Source organism: Anas acuta, chromosome 7 (genome assembly GCF_963932015.1).
Source record: "Anas acuta chromosome 7, bAnaAcu1.1, whole genome shotgun sequence".
Classification (NCBI taxonomy): Eukaryota; Metazoa; Chordata; class Aves; order Anseriformes; family Anatidae; genus Anas; species Anas acuta.
The window spans coordinates 14552887-14577248 of NC_088985.1; the positions used below are offsets into that span (position 1 = coordinate 14552887).

At 37.2% G+C, this 24362-nt stretch overlaps 1 protein-coding gene across 43 annotated transcripts in view; it reads left to right on the top strand.

Annotated features, from left to right (window-relative positions):
- Positions 1–24362, top strand: part of KCNMA1 (potassium calcium-activated channel subfamily M alpha 1) — a 467608-nt gene that overhangs the window by 106426 nt on the left and 336820 nt on the right. For all 43 annotated transcript variants that reach the window (XR_011098420.1, XM_068688932.1, XM_068688931.1 and 40 more), the window contains exon 2: positions 20519–20683. Coding sequence is in view for 42 of the 43 variants with exons in the window: in XM_068688932.1 (XP_068545033.1) it covers positions 20519–20683 (165 nt within the window). In the remaining variant the exon portion in view is untranslated. The remainder of the gene's footprint in view (positions 1–20518; positions 20684–24362) is intronic.

Genomic DNA, 24362 nt, shown 5'->3' on the forward strand with positions numbered 1-24362 from the left:
TAAGTATGAGAAGGTTTTATTTCATGGCATGCATTCTGGGTAAAAATGAACTGACAGAAGAATATCAACATAATTGTGTGCCAAAGAAAAGCAGAGTTCAGGTTGAGGTTTATTTTTTTTTTTTAATCTTGGATAAATCTTTTCCCTCGTCATCTGTAGTTCCCGTAATTCCCCTTATGTCTGTGACTTCTCTCCCACTCTCCAGCAGTCGTAGAATCATAGAATATCTGGAGTTGGAAGGGACCTATAAGGACCACTGAGTCCAACTCCTGGAACCACACAGGTCTACCCAAAATTTTAGACCACATGACTAAGTGCACAGTCACAGTGCTTCTTAAATTTTGAACTTAAACTAGTATGTCACAGAGGCTACATGCTCTAAATAATTTGAAATTTGTAGAAGAATGTTTCCAGTTTTACAATATATATATACATTCAAATAGCTGTTTTTAACTTTTTGAAGTTTTGTTTCATTAGTTAAAAGTGATAATTAATGTTGGACTGCTATTAGCTTTGTTTGTCATCTTTGTAAAAGCCTTTTTTTAATTAACATTTTAAATCTTTTTAGCAAAATCTCTAACATTTCAGGGGAAAAAACAAAAAAGAACAAACACAAAACCACACGTATTCCCTCAGAGTGTTAGCCTGGGTCATTTTTGTTTGCACTGATAGCAGTCTATCAGACATTGAACTGAGAAAAGGCCAAGCTGGCCAAGCATATATTTAATGGAAATCAGTGGTGAGGCTCACTCTTACATATATTTTTTTAGTAAATATATTATTTGAAATAATTTCAATACAAATGTTCTGTGTTGTGTATAATGTGTACATGTCTCAAACTTCAGTAATCCTTTTTCTGTTTTCTGAAACTGGTATCTTTCTGGATCATGTATAAAAGCCCAAGAGATCTCACTTCCATTCATCTTGCACAAGTAACATGGGCTAGTGGTTGTTGCACAGCCGTGGTTGACAGAACTATAGGATTTTCTATACATATTTTTTGTAGTTGGTAAATTTCTGTTCCCAGACTGAATCAATGGAACCAAGTGAGCTACTGACTGATTTGTGGCCATGAAACTGTGGGAACTTAATAATATGAATTATTTCAGATCTGAAAGACACCAGAGAAATAATATGGCAATTCCTTTGTAAAAACACTAAAACTGAAAAATGCCAGCTTTCTATATGGTTGGATGACAGTTGCTTTTATTCAGTGAAAGGGGCTAAGTAGTCAGCAGAGTAAATAATTCATCTGAGTTACTTTTCACAGCATGGTGGAAGAGGTCATAATGCAACTGTGTGTAATGGTTTGTGGGCAAAGCAGCAAGTAAATCAGCATGTTAGTGATTTTCCCATGGCAGAGTTGGGGTGTATATTTTACCCTTGATATATCTGTAAATCCAGTGAACATTTTGGGATGAATCACATGAGATTGTACAATATCTTTCTGCTATTGAAGACTGACTACAGTTTTACTCATTTTGTATGTAATCCATTAAAAAATCCTTCTCCGGTTATGCTTATATAGTGCTGTTAAGTATGAGGGAGTATGGTTCTGAAATACAATAAAATGTGTGGTAATAAAGATAACAAATGTTGGATCAAATACAGCATAGGTAAGGAAAAGGTAATTTACAAAGCCATATGGAAGTCTTATGGAGTCATTTACCAAGCCATATGTTTTGTTCTGTCCTGGAGGAAATGTGTATTTATACTTGCTGGCCCAGGCTCTTAGTTCTTATAAATCAACGTACTTTTACTCTAGGTCACTGGCTTGGAATTCCCCCCCACCCACCACCTCTCCTTTTTTTCCCCTTAACACCACCACCACCACAAGAATTACACTTTTTTTTTTTTTTTTTTTTTTGTATTAATAAATGGATTTCTACTCTGCATACCCAAATAATAGGGATTTTGTTGGAAGTTATCTGATGCCAACGCTCTCTGATCACATTTTAAATAAAGTAGGTATTTTAAAAAGCTACATTTTGATTACAAAGAGACATAGGATCAAAATGAAGTATTGACTTTGTGCTCTAGAGATAGGTATGCATGTTTTCACGGAAATGAAAGGGTTAATTTCTTCAGGAACACATATTTAGTTCTTCAGGGACCTGTGAAGATTTCAGAAAACTCAGTAAAAGATTCAGAGTTAACAGAAGTAACATTTTATGTCTGTATATATTTGGACAGAAATAGTGATAACCTGAACAAACTATTTTTCCCAGATATTTTTGTCTCAGCATTGTAATTGTGTGTACATATGCCAACAGCTGGAGCATATCTGAAACAGCTTTAGGGTTTCTCAAGGAACTTGGTTCTAGAATCCAGCAGGAGTACGCTAGAATCTCTCTTCATCCTAGTGACTATACTGATATTCGGGGTGGAGGATGGAGCATAGGAAGGGGGAAGTTCTTTGATCGAAGTGCTCTTAGTAAGCCTTGTTCAGTAGGAATTCCTTCTCAAAATCACTCTGTTAGTGTTTCTTTGGTAATCAGTGTGTAGTTACCAATACAAAATGGTATTTACTGAGAGAACTGGCAGAGGAGCTGGCCAAGCCCCTATCCATCATTTATCAGCAGTCCTGGCTATCGGGGGAGGTCCCAGTAGACTGGCGGCTAGCAAATGTGACGCCCATCTACAAGAAGGGCCGGAGGGCAGACCCGGGAAACTACAGGCCTGTCAGTTTGACCTCAGTGCCAGAGAAACTCATGGAGCAGATCCTCTTGAGAGTCATCATGCGGCACTTGCAGGGCAAGCAGGCGATCAGGCCCAGTCAGCACGGGTTTATGGAAGGCAGGTCCTGCTTGACAAACCTGATCTCCTTCTATGACAAAGTGACACGCTGGGTGGACGAGGAAAAGGCTGTGGATGTGGTCTACCTTGACCTCAGCAAGGCATTTGACACTGTCTCCCACAGCAATCTCCTCGAGAAACTGGCTGCTCTTGACTTGGACTGGCGCACGCCTCGTTGGGTTAGAAACTGGCTGGATAGCCGGGCCCAAAGAGTTGTGGTGAATGGAGTCAAGTCCAGTTGGAGGCCAGTCACTAGTGGCGTCCCCCAGGGCTCGGTGCTGGGGCCGGTCCTCTTTAATATCTTCATCGATCATCTGGATGAGGGCATTGAGTGCACCCTCGGTAAGTTTGCAGATGACACCAAGCTATGCGCGTGTGTCGATCTGCTCGAGGGTAGGAAGGCTCTGCAGGAGGATCTGGATAGGCTGGACCGATGGGCTGAGGTCAACTGTATGAAGTTCAACAAGGCCAAGTGCCGGGTCCTGCACTTGGGGCTCAATAACCCCAAGCAGAGCTACAGGCTGGGAGATGAGTGGTTGGAGAGCTGCCAGGCGGAGAAGGACCTGGGAGTGATGGTGGACAGTCAGCTGAATATGAGCCAGCAGTGTGCTCAGGTGGCCAAGAAGGCCAACGGCATCCTGGCTTGTATCAGAAACAGTGTGGCCAGCAGGGCTAGGGAGGTGATCGTCCCCCTGTACTCGGCTCTGGTGAGGCCGCACCTCGAGTACTGTGTTCAGTTTTGGGCCCCTCGCTACAGGAAGGACATCGAGGTGCTTGAGCGGGTCCAGAGAAGGGCGACGAAGCTGGTGAGGGGCCTGGAGAACAAGTCCTACGAGGAGCGGCTGAGGGAGCTGGGCTTGGTCAGCCTGGAGAAGAGGAGACTCAGGGGCGACCTTATTGCTCTTCACAGATACCTTAAAGGAGGCTGTAGTGAGGTGGGGGTTGGCCTGTTCTCCCATGTGCCTGGTGACAGGACCAGGGGGAATGGGCTTAAGTTGCACCAGGGGAGTTTTAGGTTAGATGTTAGGAAGAACTTCTTTACTGAAAGGGTTGTTAGACACTGGAACAGGCTGCCCAGGGAAGTGGTGGAGTCGCCATCCCTGGAAGTCTTTAAAAGACGTTTAGATGTAGAGCTTAGGGATATGGTTTAGTGGGGACTGTTAGCGTTAGGTCAGAGGTTGGACTTGATGATCTTGAGGTCTCTTCCAACCTAGAAATTCTGTGATTCTGTATTTTGCGAACTTTGGGCCTAATAGAAGTCCCAAGGCAAGTTTTATAGATTAGAAGTGTTTTAATGTTATTGATTCCTATAATACAAAGGGCAGCAGCATCAACTAGTTTATCTTTGGTCGGTATTGTGTGCTGTATTTGTGGTTAGCAGCAAAAGTGATCACGCTCCAGTGGATGAGGGTGTCATTAAAAATAGTTCATGTATCGGTATTTGCAAAATTACCTGTGTTTTAAAATACCTGAACAGCATGTGAGCATGTTCAGAGAGTTAATTTGGGAGAAAACAACAACAAAAAAACAACCCACAAACACAACAACAAGCTCCACTGAAGGAATGAGGGAGGGAACAATTACAGTTTTGTGACCTGGGAGTTGCACGCAAGTTGTCCGTAATTCTAACCTAACTGTTTCTGTTAAGGGTTCCATTTATTTTATACTTTTTTACTGTTTTGATTCTGCTATGTCATAAACAGCCTAACTACTAACAGTTTGAGTTGGGCTTCCAGCAGGGCTGGCATTCTCATAATTGATATGCCTGTGTTGATGAAAAATTTCCCCCACTTGGATTCCAGCAGAACTTGCTGATTACAGTGAGTGCAGAGCACAGCAGAAAATCATACATTTTTAAAAATGTATTTTTTTGGTGACTGATGATCATTTTACTAAATATCACTGTTGGTAGTTCTCTGAGTCATGAAATCATTCTTCTGAGCCTAGTGTCTGGAGCACAGCAAGCCAGCAATGCCACCGTCACTGGGATGCTGGGTGTTCAAGATGCATCTCTGAGATGTCAGGAAGCTGACTCAAAGCTGTGTTCTCGTAACCTAGAACTAATAGGTAAAAGCTCCATAAACTTTTTTCAAGAAATTGGCCCCTTATCTTCATGTGAGTTAATTGTTAGTATGGCATTTATACTAATTTGGTAGCCAGAAATGAGGTTTGTGCTCTCAAATCTGGTACTCGTCTTCCCACAAGGTGAGGTGAGTCATGTAATCCACTTAGTAGTCTTGTGTGCTGGGAAGCTTGCCCTAATTGTAATATAAATTGTGGGGATTTATTAATTCTATTTCTCTCCTTTCTCCTTGCCATATTTAAACTTGTCTTACAGATTTTGTTAATTACCACTGAAAATGCAGGTTAGGCTGAACTGAGTAGAGTAGTTGGCAAGTACCAGATAAAAACTTTGTATGGCTTTGTTTTTGCTTTAAAAAGTAGACATGCTTCAGTTTGTTTTTAGAATAGCATTGCTTGTCTGTTAGAAACTCATTTGCATAGAAATCTTCATGGCCTCAAAAAATGTCCCAGTAAAATGTCACTATATTTTACAGTGAAAGATATTTTCTTCAACTTGTCCCTTAGTTCCATTAAGAAAATCAGTAGTATTTTTTTCTTTATAACTTAGAATAGTTGCTATATTAAATATATATAAAGTTTGTGTTACACTTTTTCTGAATTGTCATTATTTCAAAACATTTGAAAAAAAGGTCAGTATTGGAATTTATTTTTTCAGAAAACTTAAGACAACTTGGCTGCATGAAGTAAAGTGAACACGCATCACACTACAAATGTGTGAGAAAGTCCTTACAGTTCCTTCTATGATGGAATTTGAATTCTGGCCTCCATAAACTAGAGGATATCTTGCCTCTAGGATCTGAAAATGAGGTGTATGTTTAGATTTGAATTCTAAATCTAAACTAAGCAAAACTATTGTTTGCAGTGTTAATAATGAGGCATTCTCCAAGTTAATTCCATACTGATAAATCTAAATTTGATCTTATACAACTTTCAGAAACTCATTTTTTCCCTAATTTCTGTAAACTATATATCAGCAAACTGACTGTGGCTGCATATTTGTTTCCGGAATTCCTGTATGCTTAGTTTTACAGTTAAACAGCGAAAACAATGCAACTTTCATCCTCCCTCTAGTGTCTTGTTACTGTATCTGGTAGCTTTTATTATTCCAGTGTCCCAGTTGCACTAGCCTTGCCAAGCACACTATTGAGTTTACACCCTGAAAAATGTTTTATTAGTATTATTACAATTATATTTTTCTCTTCTTGCAAAAAGAAACTTTCCAGCAAGATGAAAGGCTGTGTAACCATTTTACTAATTTGGCTTGTATCCTCCCATGCAAGTCTTCTTTAGTTAAACAGTTACCTCAGTGCCCATTGGACCATGATATTTCTGTTGTCAGTCTTGCTTTTGGATTTTGGCTCCTTCCTTGTGTTGGTTTTGGCTTCTACAAGTCATGAAGAATAACCAAAGCATCTGCTGTCACCCTAGGAGGCTCGTAGGAGTTTCATCCAGAAGGATGTGTGCTGCAGTTTCTATCTTTTTATCTTTTCAGTACTTAGTGCCACCACAATCGATGGGAATAGCAGAAGATCATCATGAAGAAAATGGCTCTGAGCCAAAGTTGCAGACACCAAATAAAAATGTCATATCATGACTTAAACAAAAACAAACAAACAAACAAAAACCAAAAACCACAGACTAAACTTAAAACAAACAAAACAAACAACATACAAAAAAACAACTCTTCCCCCCCTCCCTCAAATCAAGAAAATAGCAAATGAGGATTTATCTTCTTAATTCCATATCTCCTGAATTAACTCGCTTAAATCATAAGTCTTACCTTCTACCATTTTACTTTGTCACTAGTTGGAAGGCTAAGAGGTTTTTTTCTCCATCTAATGATATGTTAGGATAAACATTTTAACATGTTCAGAGGTTGTGGGTGTATAAAGAGGGAAGAATAAGAGAGTTTTAAGAAAAGTTAGGTTTAGAAAAAGGCAGGTTTAGAATGGAGGTGGGGAGATTAATCAAAAGAACAACCACCTTTATCTCTGTTTTGCATGGAGTCATGTCATTTTATACTTAATAGTATCCCCTCATACTTCATGGGAGCTGTTTACATAGACCTCTCTTTTTCTGGGTTGTGATTCCTGCAGAAATAGTAGTACTCAGAGAGATGACAAGTATCAAAATGCAGGCTCCATTTTTTTTTTTTCCTTTTAGGATTACTAATAAGAGAAGCTTTTAAAAAAGGTTTTTTTTTTTTTTTTTTTTTTTAAAAGTCATAGATGGAACTTGCATTCTTGGGAAGGTATAAGGTACTTATGAAGCACTAAAAATGGAGCAAGACTAAAGCTTCAAGCTGATGACTACTACCGTAAAACACAGCTTGTGAATAGTATAAACTGGAAGAGTTTGCTTTGATGAGCTATTTGCTTAAAAAGCATCAGTTGATCTTTATGCTACTGCAAATTCTTTCACTAGAATAATTTATATAAAAGTAAAAAGGAAAACTCAAATTCTAGCCCATGTAATAATATCAAATTATCTCAAAACTGCACGATGTAACCAAAGGGCACAGCTGATTTTTGCCTCTCTTCAAGAATGAAATCCCTGTGGTAGCATTAACCATTTTCAACTTCCTCTCCCACCTTGGTGGCTGAGCAAATTAAAACTGTACTCCATGATGATTAAACAACTGCTATCCTTTACTTTCTTTACTTGTATTATTTAATCTCAGAAGAATAGCTGAAAATTTAAATTGACCTATCTTCTCACTTCTGTTTGTTATCTTTTCTGGTCAGTGGGCAATAGCTGCTAGCTGTGTCACACATAATTTAAAAACAGATTGAATATTCAGAGGTAATGTGTTCTTATGGCACATGCAATATTTGCTGGTTTGGTAAATCTTGAAGCCAAAAGCTGCAAAATAATGAGTCAGAACAATACCTGCCTTTCATGCGCGATATCTGCCCTTTGCGACTGGGTCAGAGGCTGCTTCTCTGGGGCTATAATTCATGTCTCTGAGCAAACTCAAAGAGTTGTTGTTGTCATTGAGAAAATAACCTGTCAGATTGGGAGCTTCATCTCCAAACTTTGGTACAAGCAGATTTGAACCTGCTTAAGAAAAGACTTGAGAAAGAGGACAAATATAATTTGTCCTGTTAAGAGAGCTGAAAATTGACGGTAGGTATCTTTATTTTCCAGTGGCTTTCTGCTTGCTTACAAAGGCTATGTTTAATGTCACAGTCATGCATCAACCTCCAGTACTGCATTATTGGTATGCTCACAATAGAAAGAGCAAATCTCTGCATCAGTTATATTCTAATTATTCCTGTTATTTAAAAGATACAGAAGAGTTGTAAATCATAGCATGGGACCTACTCTAATGGTTTGTTAGCACTGGTTGAAACATTATAAACAGAGACTGAAATGCTTGGTCTTACCATTCTTTTTACAAAATAACTTCAAAATAAACCAATTGAAGTGATGATAACTAGGATATGTAAAGCATCCAAAGACAGAAATTTCATTGCAAATCAACAAAGATCTTCAGCCAGTCTTCCATTTCTGGACAAATACCTTGTTAAATTAAAATGTTTTAGGATCTTGACTTCCACATTGATTTTAATCTGTTACTTTACCCTTAATTACTTTGAAGCCCCAAATAAGTGTAATTTAGCTTGAAATACAATACAGCCCGAGCTCTCTGTGAAACTCCATTCTTGTTTTCCTGTTTCTGACATCTGATGTTTTTGATACACCTCATAATCTTGCTTGTATTTTTGTACAAGCCCCAGCTCTTGGAGTCACTCGTTTTGCCGCATTACTCCTGCTCATAACAGTTGTAGAAATAAAAAACTGGAAAGACAGTCCCAAAAGCTTCAGATACTAGAAAGAACCATATGGAAATACCCCAGCCATCAATTGTCTTATTGTTTGAGTTTAACCCATTCTCCAGTGCATGTCCAAAGGGTGAAAATATTACCTTACCTGGAACCTGAATGTGTCACAATAGAGCAATAATAAGTCAATTAATATTGATTTACACTTGTACTGTGCAGTTATTTTTGGTATAAAAATGTCAGATGCAACAAGTGATGCGACACATACTAGTTGCAACTACTCCAGTGATTGTTGTTACTCCTGATCTCTGCTGCTAAGACACTTTTGCACAGCTATTTTAGTTGTTTGATGCTGCAGTCCTGTCTGTTCCTTGTCACTCTACACATCTGCCCACGTTCCCTCCATGCCTCCACCATTTAAAACAAACAAACAAAGCCAACGTCTTCATGGAGAACTGCTAAATGATAGGTTATCCCGGGGCTATGCCATGCCCTTCTGGAAGTAGCTATTTAATATCAAATGCTTGGTTCTATCTCCATCTTTTTCTCCTTTTTTTTTTTTTTTTTTTTTTTTTTCAGTCCTTGGTATTGCTTTGCGTGTGATAGGTAGATTAGGTAGATTTAATTTTCCCTGTCATGCAGGTTTGAAGGTGAGGTTAAGAAGGCCAAAGAGAATTCACTGAGTGCTTGTGCTTATTTTATGTGGCATGAATGAGAATCACAGAATTGTAGGGGTTGGAAGAGACCTTGAGAGATCATCGGGCCCAACCCCCTGCCAAAGCAGGTTCCTTAGAGCAGGCTACCCAGGTAGGCGTCCAGATGGGCCTTGAATATCTCCAGAGAAGGAGACTCCACAACCTCCCTGGGAGCCTGTTCCAGTGCTCCATCACTTTCACTGTGAAGAAGTTCTTTCACATGTTGGTGCGGAACTTCCTGTGCTCTATTTTGTGGCCATCACCCCTTGTCCTATCCCCACAAACCACTGAGAAGAGGTTGGCTACATCCTTCTGTCCCCCACCCCTCAGATATTTATATACACTGAGGAGATCCCCTCTCAGTCTTCTCTTCTCCAGGCTGAACAGACCCAGGTCTCTCAGCCTTTCCTCATGAGGAAGATGCTCCAGGCCCCGTATCATCTTTGCGGCCCTCCGCTGGATTCTTTCCAGGAGATCCCTGTGTTTTTTTCTGCCAGGAAGCCCAGAACTGGACATGGTACTCCAGGTGAGGCCTGACCAGGGCAGAATAGAGGATCACCTCCCTTGACCTGCTGGCCATACTCCTTTTAATTCATAGAGCTACAGTATGCAAGTCAAAAAGGTTTAGCTTTCCCCTCCTCTGCCATAGATTTTAGTAAATATTTATGAATTTGCAGAAGCTATGTACGTTTATTTGCATCATTTTTGCTGTTTTTGTAGTCTACAAGTACTGCTGTGGATAACTTCGATGCAGATATTTTTTGTCTGGAAAGTGAACTGAAATAACGTATGTTACCTAAAAGAAATTTATCCACAAGGAATTGTTCTTCCTCTAAGTTTAAAAACTTGATCTATTTAGTTTTCTATACAAGGGAGCAATGAGTTTAAGAATACAAACACACACATATTTGTTTCTATAGCTGTGGGTTATGAATGATGTCACAACTACGTGATTAAATAATGGCACCTGTACATTTCTTAGTGTAAAACAGCTGGTTCACTGGGGAATGGTGGAGGGAAATGCTTATTTGAATATAATTATTTCAAAGTAATCATTAAAATTGTTGCTTTACTTCTAAATTTGTGTTTCCAACTTTTTTGCAGCTGTGTATTTTTTCTCCAGAGTCCTACATATTTGTCTGTGTGCTCTGTCTCTAACTCTCATAAAGTTCTCCCAGTATGAGTATTGTATTTGACTATGTAATCTTTGAGGTGAAGAGTGTTGTGTGCTATTAAGTATTTTTAATTACTTATTGGATGACTTGCTGCTCTTTAAATATGCTACACCCTGGAACTTAATTTCTTTCCTATGTCAGCAAAAGCTAAAAGATAATAGCTTATATCCTACAGAGCTGCCTTTAATTCATGGCAACTTCTTTTGTAATTATAACATCATAAGCATAAATATTATATAGTAACCTTGAATCAGAAAAAGATTTTAGAGGTGACTGGGTTGTTAAATATGGAAGATAACCTAATAACTCCCTGGAATTCTTCAAAGTGGTGTTGATTTCTATATTTAATGGTACAGCCAAACAGTTACATTATCAAGTCTCACAGTTACTTTCATCCTACTGCCTCTGTCTTTCATGTTTTGTCCTGTTACTTTTAAAACTTTGTGAAAAATCTTAAATTCCTTTGTAAAAACATAAGTGCAAACAAAGGTAGGTTGCTTATACTCCCAAATGATATTAATAGTTTGCTATTTCATGAATAATAAAGACCACAAGTGTTTAAGTCCTTTTCCCCCATGTGTAAATATTGTATTTGAAAGAAACGAAGACCAAAGATACTTGTCACCAAGTTTTCTAGGGAGTTCGGCAATTTAAGGAAGTGAGGAGTTGATTCTGTTATGCCAGGACCAAGATACCAGTTTTAGAGTAGCATTGGTACCTTGTGCTTAGAGGCCATTTCTCAAGCTGTGTAATACCTTTTCTCATCCAACCAGTCTCTGTGATTTTTTGGGCAACAGAAAGAGTTGACAGTGCTAAGTGCTCTAGTTTTCTGATTTCTGTAGTATGCAGAATATGAGCTATTGGAAAATTATCCTTTTGGAAGAGATCATTAACTGCACTGTTTCTCATTCTGATTTTGGAGGCAGAGGACATAAGTTGGGAAGAAGGGAAGAATTACCTTCCATGAACCAGTCTGGCATCTCTCTCTGATACCTCTTGTTCCACAAGCAAGATAATGTTACAAAATTGGTAGTATGAAAGAAACTGTACTGGTTGCTAATGGGTAAAAGCTTTGTCTTCTGTAATTGAGCAGAATGGAGAAAAGCATGTAGCTGTAAAGATATTGTGAATTTTAATTTCATTGGGAAAGCAGTTTGACAATTTATTTTTTTTACATGGAATTTACATATATGTTTAAGTGAAATAAATTAAACTTTTACCACTGGAACCTTTTAATATCTATTCTCATAATGAATATTCATGGTAGAGAATAGTTTTCTTAGCAGTTTCTTTACTTCAGCTTTTACTACCTAAGTTACTCTCATTAATTTCAATCACATATATCACAAAAGATTTACTGTTAATTCTTGTCTTAAAATTGGGCAAAAGCAAGCAATTCATTTTTCCATTCATATTTCGTATTCCATGTTTTTAGTACTTTAAAAAATAGTATGAAGAGATGATGATTGAAAAACTCTATATGTTTTTGGAGTTGGGTGTTAATTAATGTTAACAGCAACAACAAAATTACAAGGAATCAGCTGAAGTACTTCCTATAATTAAGGTAAACAAGTTAGGTATTTTTTTGTCTTAAGACTTTTTTCTCATGTTCATGAGAAAAGCACTTCAAGACTTTTGCATTGCAGTAAACTTTCACAAAAATGAGCTGAGTTTGAAGACAGTGAAATTTCAAAATATTTCATTGCTTGTAGCAAACTTTTGATTAATTATATTTAAAATATTTTAGCATCTATGACAGAAGTTGCTTCTGGATTAATCAGTCAGTGCTATGTGGGTATTTTGGCAGTGTTCATTTCATGATAATGTCCTGTATCATGTATTTTCAATTGTGTATTTATTTGGCTTGGCTACTATTAGGAGGGAGGAAAGAAAATGGGAGGATATAACAGGAAATGCATATGCCTTTCTGTCCTTCTCTGTGGTTTTCTATCAAGATTTCTTTCCATTTTTATAGTTTTAATAAATCAGGCCCATCTGACATTGCTTCAATTATTTTTACAAATTTAGTTTCTATCATGTTAAATGTCAGTAATCTAGCATGGTTACTCTAAAGTTCTTCCTAAAGAATGTCTTCTGAACAAATGGTCTCACTAAAATAGTTGAACCATGGAACAGACAGTTAAACTCTAATCCTCTATATTACATACTAAGTGTCTGATCTACTTAATATGCCTATTTCCATGATAATGATTTTCCTCCTTTGACTTAAGTTGTGTGATTTTTTTTTTGTTGTTGTTTGATAAAATTAAATGCTTGTGTTGCTCTTTTCCCTTCTATTATATAATTGAACAGGGAATATTTTTATGTGATAAATAGCTCAGTCTTCATAAAGGAAATTAATAAGTAGTGACCTGGTGATTATAGAAAATGAAAATAACTTAATAGAAAATAAAGTTAATATGGGCCAGATGACACTTCGAGAATTTGTGAAATACTTTCAGTGAACACTCCCAACCTGTACATCACAGACTTGTCCTGTTTTGTTTGTTCATTGTGGACAGTAAATTGTTGTCTAAATTTATGACAAGTGTACTGTTTTTTTATTTCTATAAATGGTGGTCTGATATACAGTCTGAAATAACAAAATGAAAACTTATGGATTTTTTTATGAATAAATAGAAATGAAATTGTTCAAACAAACGTCTGAACTTGCAGCCAATGTTTACGTAACTATTGTCTTAAAACTGTGCTAATTTGAACAAAGCATCATAAATTCTTAAAAAATAAAAGAAAAACCATCCTGTTTGTCTGTTTGAATGCATGCAAGTTTGTAATGACTTTGCTTATATCGCAGACTTTAGTTGCAAGAATTGTGCTCTCCTCTCTCTCTCTTTAAGTGTTTTTTTTTTTTTTTTTTTTTTTAATTGTTGTTGGAAATATTGCTCAATCCTTCTACATTTTTCCCCTTTTTCCTCTTCTATAACTTCAGTGGGCACTATTGTTATGACCTATTTTTTACTTTCCTGGTATCATTAAGATTTAAATTGCTTTTTCATCTCACCATAATGCCTGGAGCTCTTTGTTCCTTCCATTTTACACTTATGTATAATTGTCTTGTGTAACTAGTTTAACAATTTTTCCCAGTATGTTTTAGTGTTTCTTACTTTGTGATATACTATGCCTGCATTGTTTGCTACATGTGTAATATTGAAACACTTTAAATCCTAAATATCTTTATCTTGGTAAGATTTCTATACAACAGAAGCTACCATTACTCATATTCTACAGTTACAGAATGAAGAATAGACAATGGGGCTGAGGACTTCAAAATTTTGGTGGTAGAAAAGGGACTTCAGCCTGTCTCCGAATACCTAGACTGATGCGGAAATCACTCGGGCAGATTTCCAGTTACTCAGAAATATTGTTTTACATCATATTTTTCTTTGTGGCATTTTTTTTTAATGTGTTCAGCTTTTGATCACCAAGCAACCGTGACTTTATGACCTCATGTCTGAAAATTGTCCGAACAATTCGCTTGTAAACTTATCTTCTATATTAAATTGCTATGCTATTTCAATACGTTGGACTTTCTCTCCAGATAGTCTGCCATCCAAATTTAAGCTCTGTTTGAAGCTCCCTTTGCCTACTTAAAAGTTTCTGAAAAGAAACAAAAGTAGTAAACTTATGCTTTGAGATAAGTTTGGCTATAAACTATAATAGTAAGGAAGGGAAATAGGAGCTAAAACTGATGGGCAAATTAATGTTCTGCTAGTCTCCCAAGCCTATGTCCAATAAAGGGTAAGTAATAAATAGAAGGCTCAAAAGCAAATTAAGGACAAAGAAGCATAAGACTCGTGAGTTGTTTATACATCCTCTCTCTCTCCCCCCCTCCCCCCCCCCCCCCTTATTTTTCATTATTTATTTATTTATTAATTATTTTGCCTTTTCTGTTAGGGTCTTACAAACATAACGCAGTGTTCTGCAATATTTGTGAAGTATCTTCTATTGCTGCAAGAACCATTACGTTATGTGATCTTCTGTCTAGATCTGAGACTGATGGCACCATCCTAAAATAGAAAGCTGTACCTTTGAAAAAAATCTATCCAAAATACCTTAACCAAATCCTTAGATTTTTATGTGCTGAAAACTCAAATATTTTATTTAACATCCAAGCTCTGCTCTCTGTGAAAACCAGCAAAGTCTTTGTCTGGTGATGTTTACTATGATGGTCTCCAAGTATTTTAGCTTTCTCTTATGTCAGATGGCAAAGGACAAGAGACTGTAACTCCTTCATTAACATGTATGAAGTTCTAGACTTTGAACTCAGTACTTCTTGTGCTTTCTTTCAGATAAGGTAGGGCTCTGCTGTTTTTTATTCTCAAGTGAGAACCCTACCCAGGAACCTGTCACTTGATAGACTGCTATGCTAGTTGTGGGATCGTGGCTGGAACACTGTTTTACTCATCTAGTTTCCCTTGCCTCTCACGTTAAGGTTTTAGAATTAATTCCTCTACTGTAGCAATTTTTGTCAATCAGAATAATGACATGAAAAGGGGATTTTGTATTAATAACCCATGCTGGAAATATGAAGGACACAGAAGAATAATGGTCAGGATTACTGCAGGTATGTGCAAACAGAACAGAGAAGATAGATAGTCACTGGAAGAAGAGAAAACATATTTGGCCTCACAAACTAGACTTTTCAGAGTGAAGGATTTTTTTGTTAGCAAGGAAAGTGAGGCTCTCTTTGTAAGGACTGGTAAGGACCTGGTCAGAATTTCTGCAGAAATGCAGAAAAAAAAAAAGTTGTCTCAGAGTTTGCCTTCTCAATCTTAAACTAATAAGAAACATTTTGGAATCTATTTATGACTTAATTTTTCTTATCCTGCCAAATTTGCAAACACCAAATTACACAGTATGTGAATATTTTATGAGAGAAAAATGCTTGGCTATCTCATTAGACATGTTTTCCACAGATCATGCTGTTGCCTTTTATTCAGTGAAAGGAAAAATATTTTTCTGGATATCAATAATTAATCCTTTTAATGTAGCCAAACCATAGATAGAATGATAGCTGATGTCAATGTAGTCTAATATTCCCAAAAAAACTAATATTCAAAGAAGTGTTGGGGATAGGCCAGTTTATACAGAATACCTCCTGTATGACATGTAGTTACTTTTGCCTTTGCTTTCACATTCCTATAAGACTTACTCTTTTCAAAGAGGTTTGTAAGTCTCCATACAGCTATTTATTTATTTCTCATCTTCCCATCTGCTTTGCCTATCAATATTCTGTTGAAAACTTCTGGTGGATAAACTACAGTAGAACAGGTGAAATGCTTCAGTGTTTTTTTTTTTTTGTTTTGTTTTTTGTTTTTTTTTTTTTTTGTTTTGTTTTGTTTTTTGGTTGCTTTTAACTGAATGAGTACTGAATGACCTGGTGCTTACTAACTACATGTATTACGTTGTAAACTACAGACGGTTACTATATCTGATTGAGAACATCTGTCATGGCAAATATTCAGTTGGTACCTGATGTTTTGATATACACTGTATGATGGCCAGCTTCTGAGAACTCAGCATAACACTTGGGCTTTGTTTAAGTCCCCTGTTCAAAGTGGTGAGAGAATCTCAAAATGGTGAGAGAATCTATTTAAGGCCATTCAATCACTGTGTTTAAACATCTGCTTAAACTGAGTGTATTGGTTCAACTTGTGTTGAACTCCTCCTCATGCATTACACGTATGTTCCATTTTGTCAATAAGTTCAGGAAAGGTGTGTGTGTGTGTATGGCAGAATATTTTTCTTGCTTTATCTACTTGAATGTTCCTGTTATCAAGTAATTAAACTAATGAGCACTTTGTGAAACAACAGGTAAGCAGACTGGGTAAAGATAGTATTATCTTACTTGTAGCTACTAAGCCTGTAAATAATTAAACAATTACCATCACTGTCAGATTATTTTTAAGCACCTTTTTCAGGTTGCAGTGTTGGTTCGTTAATGCTTTGAGGTGAAGAAATAACAATAGGACAGGACCATACAGATAATAACAGCACTGATTTGTACATAGTGTAAATGAAATCGGAGTTTAAATCTCCCTTAGTGATATCTACACAACTGCATAATGATTTGGGAATAAACTTTTGTTAATACTTGACTGCCAATTAAGTAAGCTAATAAGTTATCCATGGAGATGAAAATATAAAAACATTCCAACTGAATATGAATATTACATAACAATGATTTGCCTAAATAGTAGTTAGAGCTACAATGATAGCAGGGGTTAGGCTTGCTGTGTAGCTGATCAGGAGACTGTGCTCCAAAGGATACTTGTCAGGGGATGATTGTATTACTTACATGTTAATTAAGAAGTAGTACACATGCATAAATACAGCCATCCAAGGGTATTGCAGACTTGAGTACCTTCAGAGAATGAAATTCTGGATAAATCTGTCACATCTTATTGCTATATTCTGCTGGCAACCAAAAGTTGATTCAACTCCACAAAGAACTCGAGAAATGGAACCTATTGAAAATATCAAGGTTACCTTTTTCCTTCAACAAGTAACTCATCTGCTATTTTTATTGTATATCAGGAAATATTATTTTTATATTCTTATAAATAATCACATCTTGCAAATTGTTTGATATATTGATAAGAAGGTTGGGGTAAGGAACATGTAATCAATAACAATATTTTAATAGTTTAATGATTTAAAGTTCACTGCCACAAAATGGATTTTTCCATTCAGATCTTTTCATTTTATGACTTGTAGTTCTGTGACTTCTTATAACAATCCATAATTAGGAATGTTTTTTAGCAGGGTATGCATCGTTGTGATTTCAAATAGGAGTGCTGGATGGAAAAATCAAAGAAGTCTGTGGTTTCATCTCAGCTCTGGTGAGGACGCACCTCAAGTACTGTGTTCAGTTTTGGGCCCCTCACTCCAAGAAGGACATCGAGGCGCTGGAGTGTGTCCAGATTGGGGCTACAAAGCTGGCGAAGGGCCTGGAATACAAGTGCTGTGAGCATCAGCTTAGGGAACTGTGTTTGTTTAGCCTGGAGAAGAGGAGGCTCATGGCAGGCCTCACTGTTCACTTCCCTGAGAGGAAGTTGTGGGGAGCTGGGGGTTGGCCTCCTCTCACAGATAACTAGTGATAGGCCTAGAGGGGATGGCCTCAAGCTGCACCAGGGGAGGTTTAGGTTGGAAATTAGGGGACATTTCTTCTCATAGAGGCATTGGAATGGGTTGCCCAGGGAAGTGGTGGAGTCACCATCCCTGGGGGTGTGTAAGGAAAGGTTGGACCTGGTGCTTAGGGGCATAGTTTGATGGGTGACATTGGCAGTAGGGTAATGGTTAGACTGGGTGATCTTGGAGGTCTTTTCCAGCCTTAATGATTGTATGATTCATCCTTGCTCTGCCACTGACTTCTCTGGTGACTGACTTAGGCACCTAATCACTGTCTCAGTTTCTTATATGACTGGATGAGATAATTATATTTCCCTTACTATGAAAACCACATTAATACTGTAATTCACTGTAAGCTTGTTCAGAGCATAAATTGGAGCCTATGTGCTTCACATAGGAGCATCATGCAGTAAAATCTGATTTTAAAAGTTTACAGTCTGAAAGACCAGCTCTAACAGCTACAAAAGAGAGACAAACTGGTGGAGAGATAGAAATAAATGGTGTGGAGACCATGTAATTTTTAACAAGTCGGGGGCAGTCAGGGCCCTGCAGGGCCAGGGCCTACCCAGGCTAGCAGCCAGGGCATGTCAGCCAGGGCCTGTCTCACTGCCCCAGCCAAGAGATGCCCTGGAGAGGAGGGCAGGCTGAGGTGTCAGCCTGTGCGTGAAGGTCAGGATCAGGCACAGTGAGAGGAACCAGGGTCAGAGACAGCTGCTGAGCAGCCAAGTTAGTGTGGCCCTGTTTGATGGCACCTGCAGCTGGGTAGGGCTAAAGGCTGTGGGCAGGGCTGACATGGAGTCCTGGGCCATGGGCAGGGTTGGAGGAGCCCTCAGAGGGGAGGGGTCAGGGCCTGTGAAGCCTATGAGTCTCCCGGAGCCATGGAGATACATCTAGTTTGACTAAACGTCAACATCCTATTGCATTACACTGACTGTAATGCATACAACCACACCTACCACTTAAGAAAAAAAAAAAAAAAAAAAAAAAAAAAGAAAGAAAGAAAAAAAGAGGCTTCTCATTTTCTCTCTCTTTCCTGATGTCCAGGCATTTCTTTAGGATCTGTATGGCTGGATGATGATAAGGGTCACAAATCATTCCTGGCTGAACATTACTGTCCTGGAAATGCCTTGTGCTGCATGCATCACATATTACTGTCCTAAGCAATGAGCTCATTTCTGTAGGTTGTGCTTTGTGCCTGTGCAATGCAGTATACTTCCTTCAATGCTGAGTGTAAAACATCTGATTCATTGTATCCATATTTATCAGGGAATGAGGTCCAGTTATGCAAATACAGAGTAGCTTTTATCTTTTGTCTCATTATTTGCTTAGAAATATTGAATTTTGCTTTTGCTGAACTTCTGTTGTAACTGTGAGTAATTTATTAACAATATATCCACGTCATGCACATTGCGAGTAAGACATAGCCCACATTTTGGGTGGGAGAGTAGCAGATAGGAATCTGATTAGCTAATTAAGATGCAAAACTGAGATTCTACAAAAACAACTGTTGGTCCCCATATTACATTTTTAATGTTGTTCTGCTGCTCTTTTTTGACAGATTCAGTGTAACTGCTTTATTAGTTCAGTGCTGCTCTAAGAAAATGCCATTTCATTTATGTCCACTTGTGTCCTCAAGGTCATCTCAGAACTGCGAGTTCTGACCTTGGTAGTGCAGTATTCCTATAGCAGTAATCATTACTCAACTAGTGTCAAACATGTTTTTATAACAAAAATCCCAAAGAGGATTAATGAGAATTGATTTTCTGCTTAGTGGCTTGTAAGTGATTGATATACAAACAAGATCTTTCAAGCTGTTGGTCCATACTACATGTTTGAAGTACTAATGTAGATCTATGGGTGCAGTTCAAGTACTCAGTACTTACCTTAGTACTGAATTTTTGCTGCTTCCCTCACACTTTGCTTGTTTAGCATAACTTGTCAAGTATTCAGGAAGTCATTAGTATTATGCTGTCACCAAAGGCATGCTTATGGCACAGTCTGATACTTTGCATACGGCATGTTTTAAATGCTGTACAATCCAAGCTGGCTTTTCCTATTATCATTTCCCTTGATTTTTGTGCAGCATCCGTAGCAGATAGCAGCATCCGACTGCAGCAGATAGCAGGCAGTTGCAGAGCATGACATCCTTGCTGAAGCATCCATGAGAGACTGATCTGAATTCCAATGCATGTGACTCATCAGTGCAGATGAAGTTCCTGTTTAATTTCTAGCTGTCTGTTCTATGAGAACCACTTATTGACAGAAGAATTCCTGTGATGTATTAAACACTTTCATTGAAACACTGGTTGATGATAGCATGGCAGCTCACTGCAGGTTCTCTGTGGAGTATTTTGTTCACCTCACGCTTAATGATTATGGTCTTGTTATATGAGTCTTCTTAACAAGGGCTTGCACAGATAATTAGTTGTAGTGACAGTAAATTAAAATTGTGCATATTTTACATTTACCCTTCGCACATGTTTTGAACAAAAAAATCAAACAGACCTTTAGTGTATGTCTCAGACTTTTATATGTAGCTCTGTAATTGCATACATGGCTGTTGGCAATTATGCTGCATACAGGCAAGTAACATATAGCATATTTGATGATTTCTGATTTAATGTCAAGAAGAGTATTATTATCTAGCAGTTAGTCTGGTACCTTATAGAACAACTATTTCTAGAGAGACATGGCTAAGTAGGTGCGTACTTTCATCTAGCAGGATGGTTTTGCTTATAGGATTGCTCATAGCATTTCTTAGTCATGACTGTATGCTGACTTTCACTGTCAAACTGTTAAACATTAACAAACACAAACCTTTCCTTTGCAGGAGGCCCAGAAGATCAATGGTGGTGGAGATACACAGGCAGATGGGGCCTGCAAACCAACAGATGAAAAAGAAGAGAACGTGGCAGCAGAAGTGGGATGGATGACCTCTGTAAAAGATTGGGCAGGAGTCATGATATCTGCCCAGACATTAACTGGCAGAGTACTTGTAAGTTTTTTGTGTTTTATTTCTTTTTTTTTTTCTTTTTTTTTTTTTTTTTTTTCTATATATGTATTTTAAAGAGCATTTGTTACACAAGCATTGTGTTCCAGCATTAGTGGAAGATTTAGAGTTGATGTGTTGCACCAGCACGAAGTCAATCCCAGTTTTCTCTCTGTTGGAAGTTAGATAGTATACTAATTCTTACTATAAAGAGAAGCAGAGATGGCAATAAAGAAAAGCTTCTTTCTGCCATAGTTTCACCTTTGCCCTAGCCTGTTTCAGTATTCTGGCACCGGGATTCTGAGCTCTGAACACTAATACTAATAATTTCATGTTTGTATTGTGTTGTAAAACTATAGGTCTATTTTGTCTGGAAGAAAATTGTGCTAGTAAAAATAGAAGCCAACTAGGAAAATAAGCATTATATAATATGTGTAGATAGTGGTCAGAACTGTAAAGCAGAGACAAATCTGAACAGAATATGTGATGATAGCTGTGCACAGACACTTCCAATAGATTAGGAATGACTTTATGTTCTCTTGAGTTCTTCCTTTATGAAGATATGAAATATTTTTATTATGAAGGAGTTATATATCAAATAGAGCCACAAATCAGATCAGGATAATCTGCGATTTAAAGCTGTGGTAAAAAACTTTACAGTTTTCACTTTGAATATAATTATTTTATAGCCTTGTGAAATCATCCTTTATTACCAAAGGCTTCGTCTTGAATCCACTGCAGTTAAAGGTGTCTCATGTGTGATTTTGATTAGTTCTCTGTTAGAAAGCAAATACTGACTAGCAGCCAAAGCAATTTAAGTCCTATTTAAAACTTGTATGATTCCAGTGAAATTCTTGAACTAGTTTCAATTAAAATTAAAACAGTTCTTGATAGTTTACTTTGGTTAAGAGATATGTTACGGTCAGTTCTTATATGTAGAACAATTATTTGGCAGTGGGGATAGAAGGAAAAGAAATGAATTTTCTCATCCTAATAAAGTCCTTTACAGTTAGAAGTTGAGGTGGCTTAGTTGCTACTGTCTTGTTTAATTCTGCATTAATATTATTTTGATTATTTTTTCCTAAACAAACAAAAAACCGACACTTCTGCATATTTGCTTATGTTAAACGCTGACTTACATCAATATGTTAAAAGTATGTTCTAGTGCCACACTTAGCATTACATTGATCATTTTATAAGAAGCAGCATATTGATCTTTCACATGTTTTTCTGACATCTTCAGCATTAAAAGTGACAAATTTAGGCTTGACATCAGGAGGGGGTTCTTCACAGAGAGGGTGGTTGCACACTGGAACAGGCTCCCCAGGGAAGTGGTCACTGCACCGAGCCTGTCTGAATTTAAGAAGAGATTGGACTGTGCACTTAGTCACATGGTCTGAACTTTTGGGTAGACCTGTGCGGTGTCAAGAGTTGGACTTGATGATCCTTAAGGGTCCCTTCCAACTCAGGATATTCTATGATTCTATGAAATATTAGAGTCACGTTTCTTTTTCTAGTTTAAGCATCAAGGTTAGAAATCATGCAAAATAGTCTTTTGCTATTAGCTATGTAATCAGAAATAAGCCTATATTGTTCTTACTGAGGGGAATAGGAACAAAAGTAAACCAACAGTCTAGGCCAAAACACAAACTATAAAACATATTTTATTTTGTGCTTTTCCTTCAAGATACTAGGAGAACTTATTGGATTCCATTGGATTTATTTATTTTTATTTTTGTGTGTGTGCTAAGTTTATTGTTGCATCTTACAAGGAACTGGTTTAATTTCAGAGTTTTATTTGTTGGCAGATGAACAGCATCACTGAGTCAGATTACTTCTGAGAATATTTTGATGTTCTTCTCAAATAGGACAACAGCTACTTTACGCATCTGGGCACATCAGTACGAGAAACAAATGGTCATATATGGGGCCTGTTAATTTTCATTAGTTTAGAAAATGAGATACATTTGTTTTAATGTAGTACTCACCAGTTTCAGGATTTGAATTGATTTGAATACGATGTAATTTTTGGAGGACCATTTGCAGTGTCAACACTAACTGTTCATTTAAAATTTACATTATGGTTATATTTGCTAAAGGCTAACTGCTTCAATGAACTTTTGTGCTGAAGGGAATATTCACATTATTTGTAGATATAGGATATAGCTAAGTCAAGTCAATATTTTTATAAAGTAAATACTGTTTAAAAATATTATGACTTACTCATGAATTCCAACTAACTGAACAGTCTGTTTCTACTAGCTATTGTATTTCTGAATCAACATGTGTATTATTATTATTAATTTTTTTTTTCCTTGGAGAATGAGCTAGTGGCCTTACAGTGCTACAGAATCAAAACTGTATGAGATATCTGCGGAAATTATAGTACCTTTTTACACTGTGAGATTTTAAATTAAAATCACTCTTTGCACTAAGCACTGCTTACTGCTGTAGGAGCTTAAATTCCACATTGACATTTCAAAAGTGATGTGTGCATGAAGGAATATTCACACTACCCAGTTTTATCTGAAGGGCAGGTTTTGGAAGAAGGCATTTGTAGCAGATGATCCAGAATGTTTTCCAGTTAGAATCCCTTTTTGTCTCCTGAAGTGGTGCAGAACACTGAGTTAGCTAAGCACGATGATTACAGTTGTGTGGTCTGAATATCCTTTTCCTCATTTTTGAGGTTTTAAAAACATGCCTGAAACTTAATATTCTTGGTGGCACAACCTTTGAAAATGTGACTCATGCTCTTATATAATGTAGATAAGAATTTTACATACTGTTTAAAAATGTCTCTTTATTAAATTACATAAGTAAATGATTTAAGAACATGCAAACTGAACCCATGCAGTACTGTTTGCAGTTGATGTCATAGATCTAAATCACCAAAAATGGTGAAAGTTGCCTGAAGATCTGCTCAGGGAAGTGCTGTTTAAGTGCAATATAATGTAGATGTAGATGATGGAAGTATCAAATAACAATTCCTGAGTTGAGCTTCTCAGAAAACAATCAGACACATTCATAATTAATCTGAACAATCAGGAAATTGAAGGTGTTTATGAACTGATTTTGCTTCCTGAAATTAGTTTTTTTATTCGTTCAAGTAAGAAGAAAAAGACTTCTGTAATTAGGTAATTAAAAGTACATCATGATATATAAGAGAAAACTGTAAGTGTATTGTTGAAGTTACCACAGTTCAATCTAGGACACAGTTGAGTGTGGACTCTCCTGCAAACCAGCAAAGAAAATCACTATTTCAATTGCAAATCTGAGAAATAAAATGGCAGAGCAAGTTGCTGTTTTCTTCTGTTTTAACACATGATCTGTGAATGCGTAGCAGAGATAGAAGCTTTACTTAGCTATCTAGTGCTGGGTGCCATGTGGTGGTTTTGCCTGCTGCCTTGACTCACAGCAACAGAAAGAGGTCAATTTGTATTATATTCTAATATATAAAGCTTTTTTTTTTTTTTTTTTTTTTTAATCACTGCATAAGGAAAATGTCTTTTAAATTGGCAATGTTGAAGGAAAGAGGAAAACAAGCCTTTTTTGGTGTGGCAGGTGGGGGTGGGCAGGGAAAGAGGAGTGACATAGACAAATAGTGACAGCGGTATATTAATGAAGTTTTTTCATTAGAAGACTCCTAAGGTTGATTTCTTAATATTCTTAATGCTTATTAACTCTA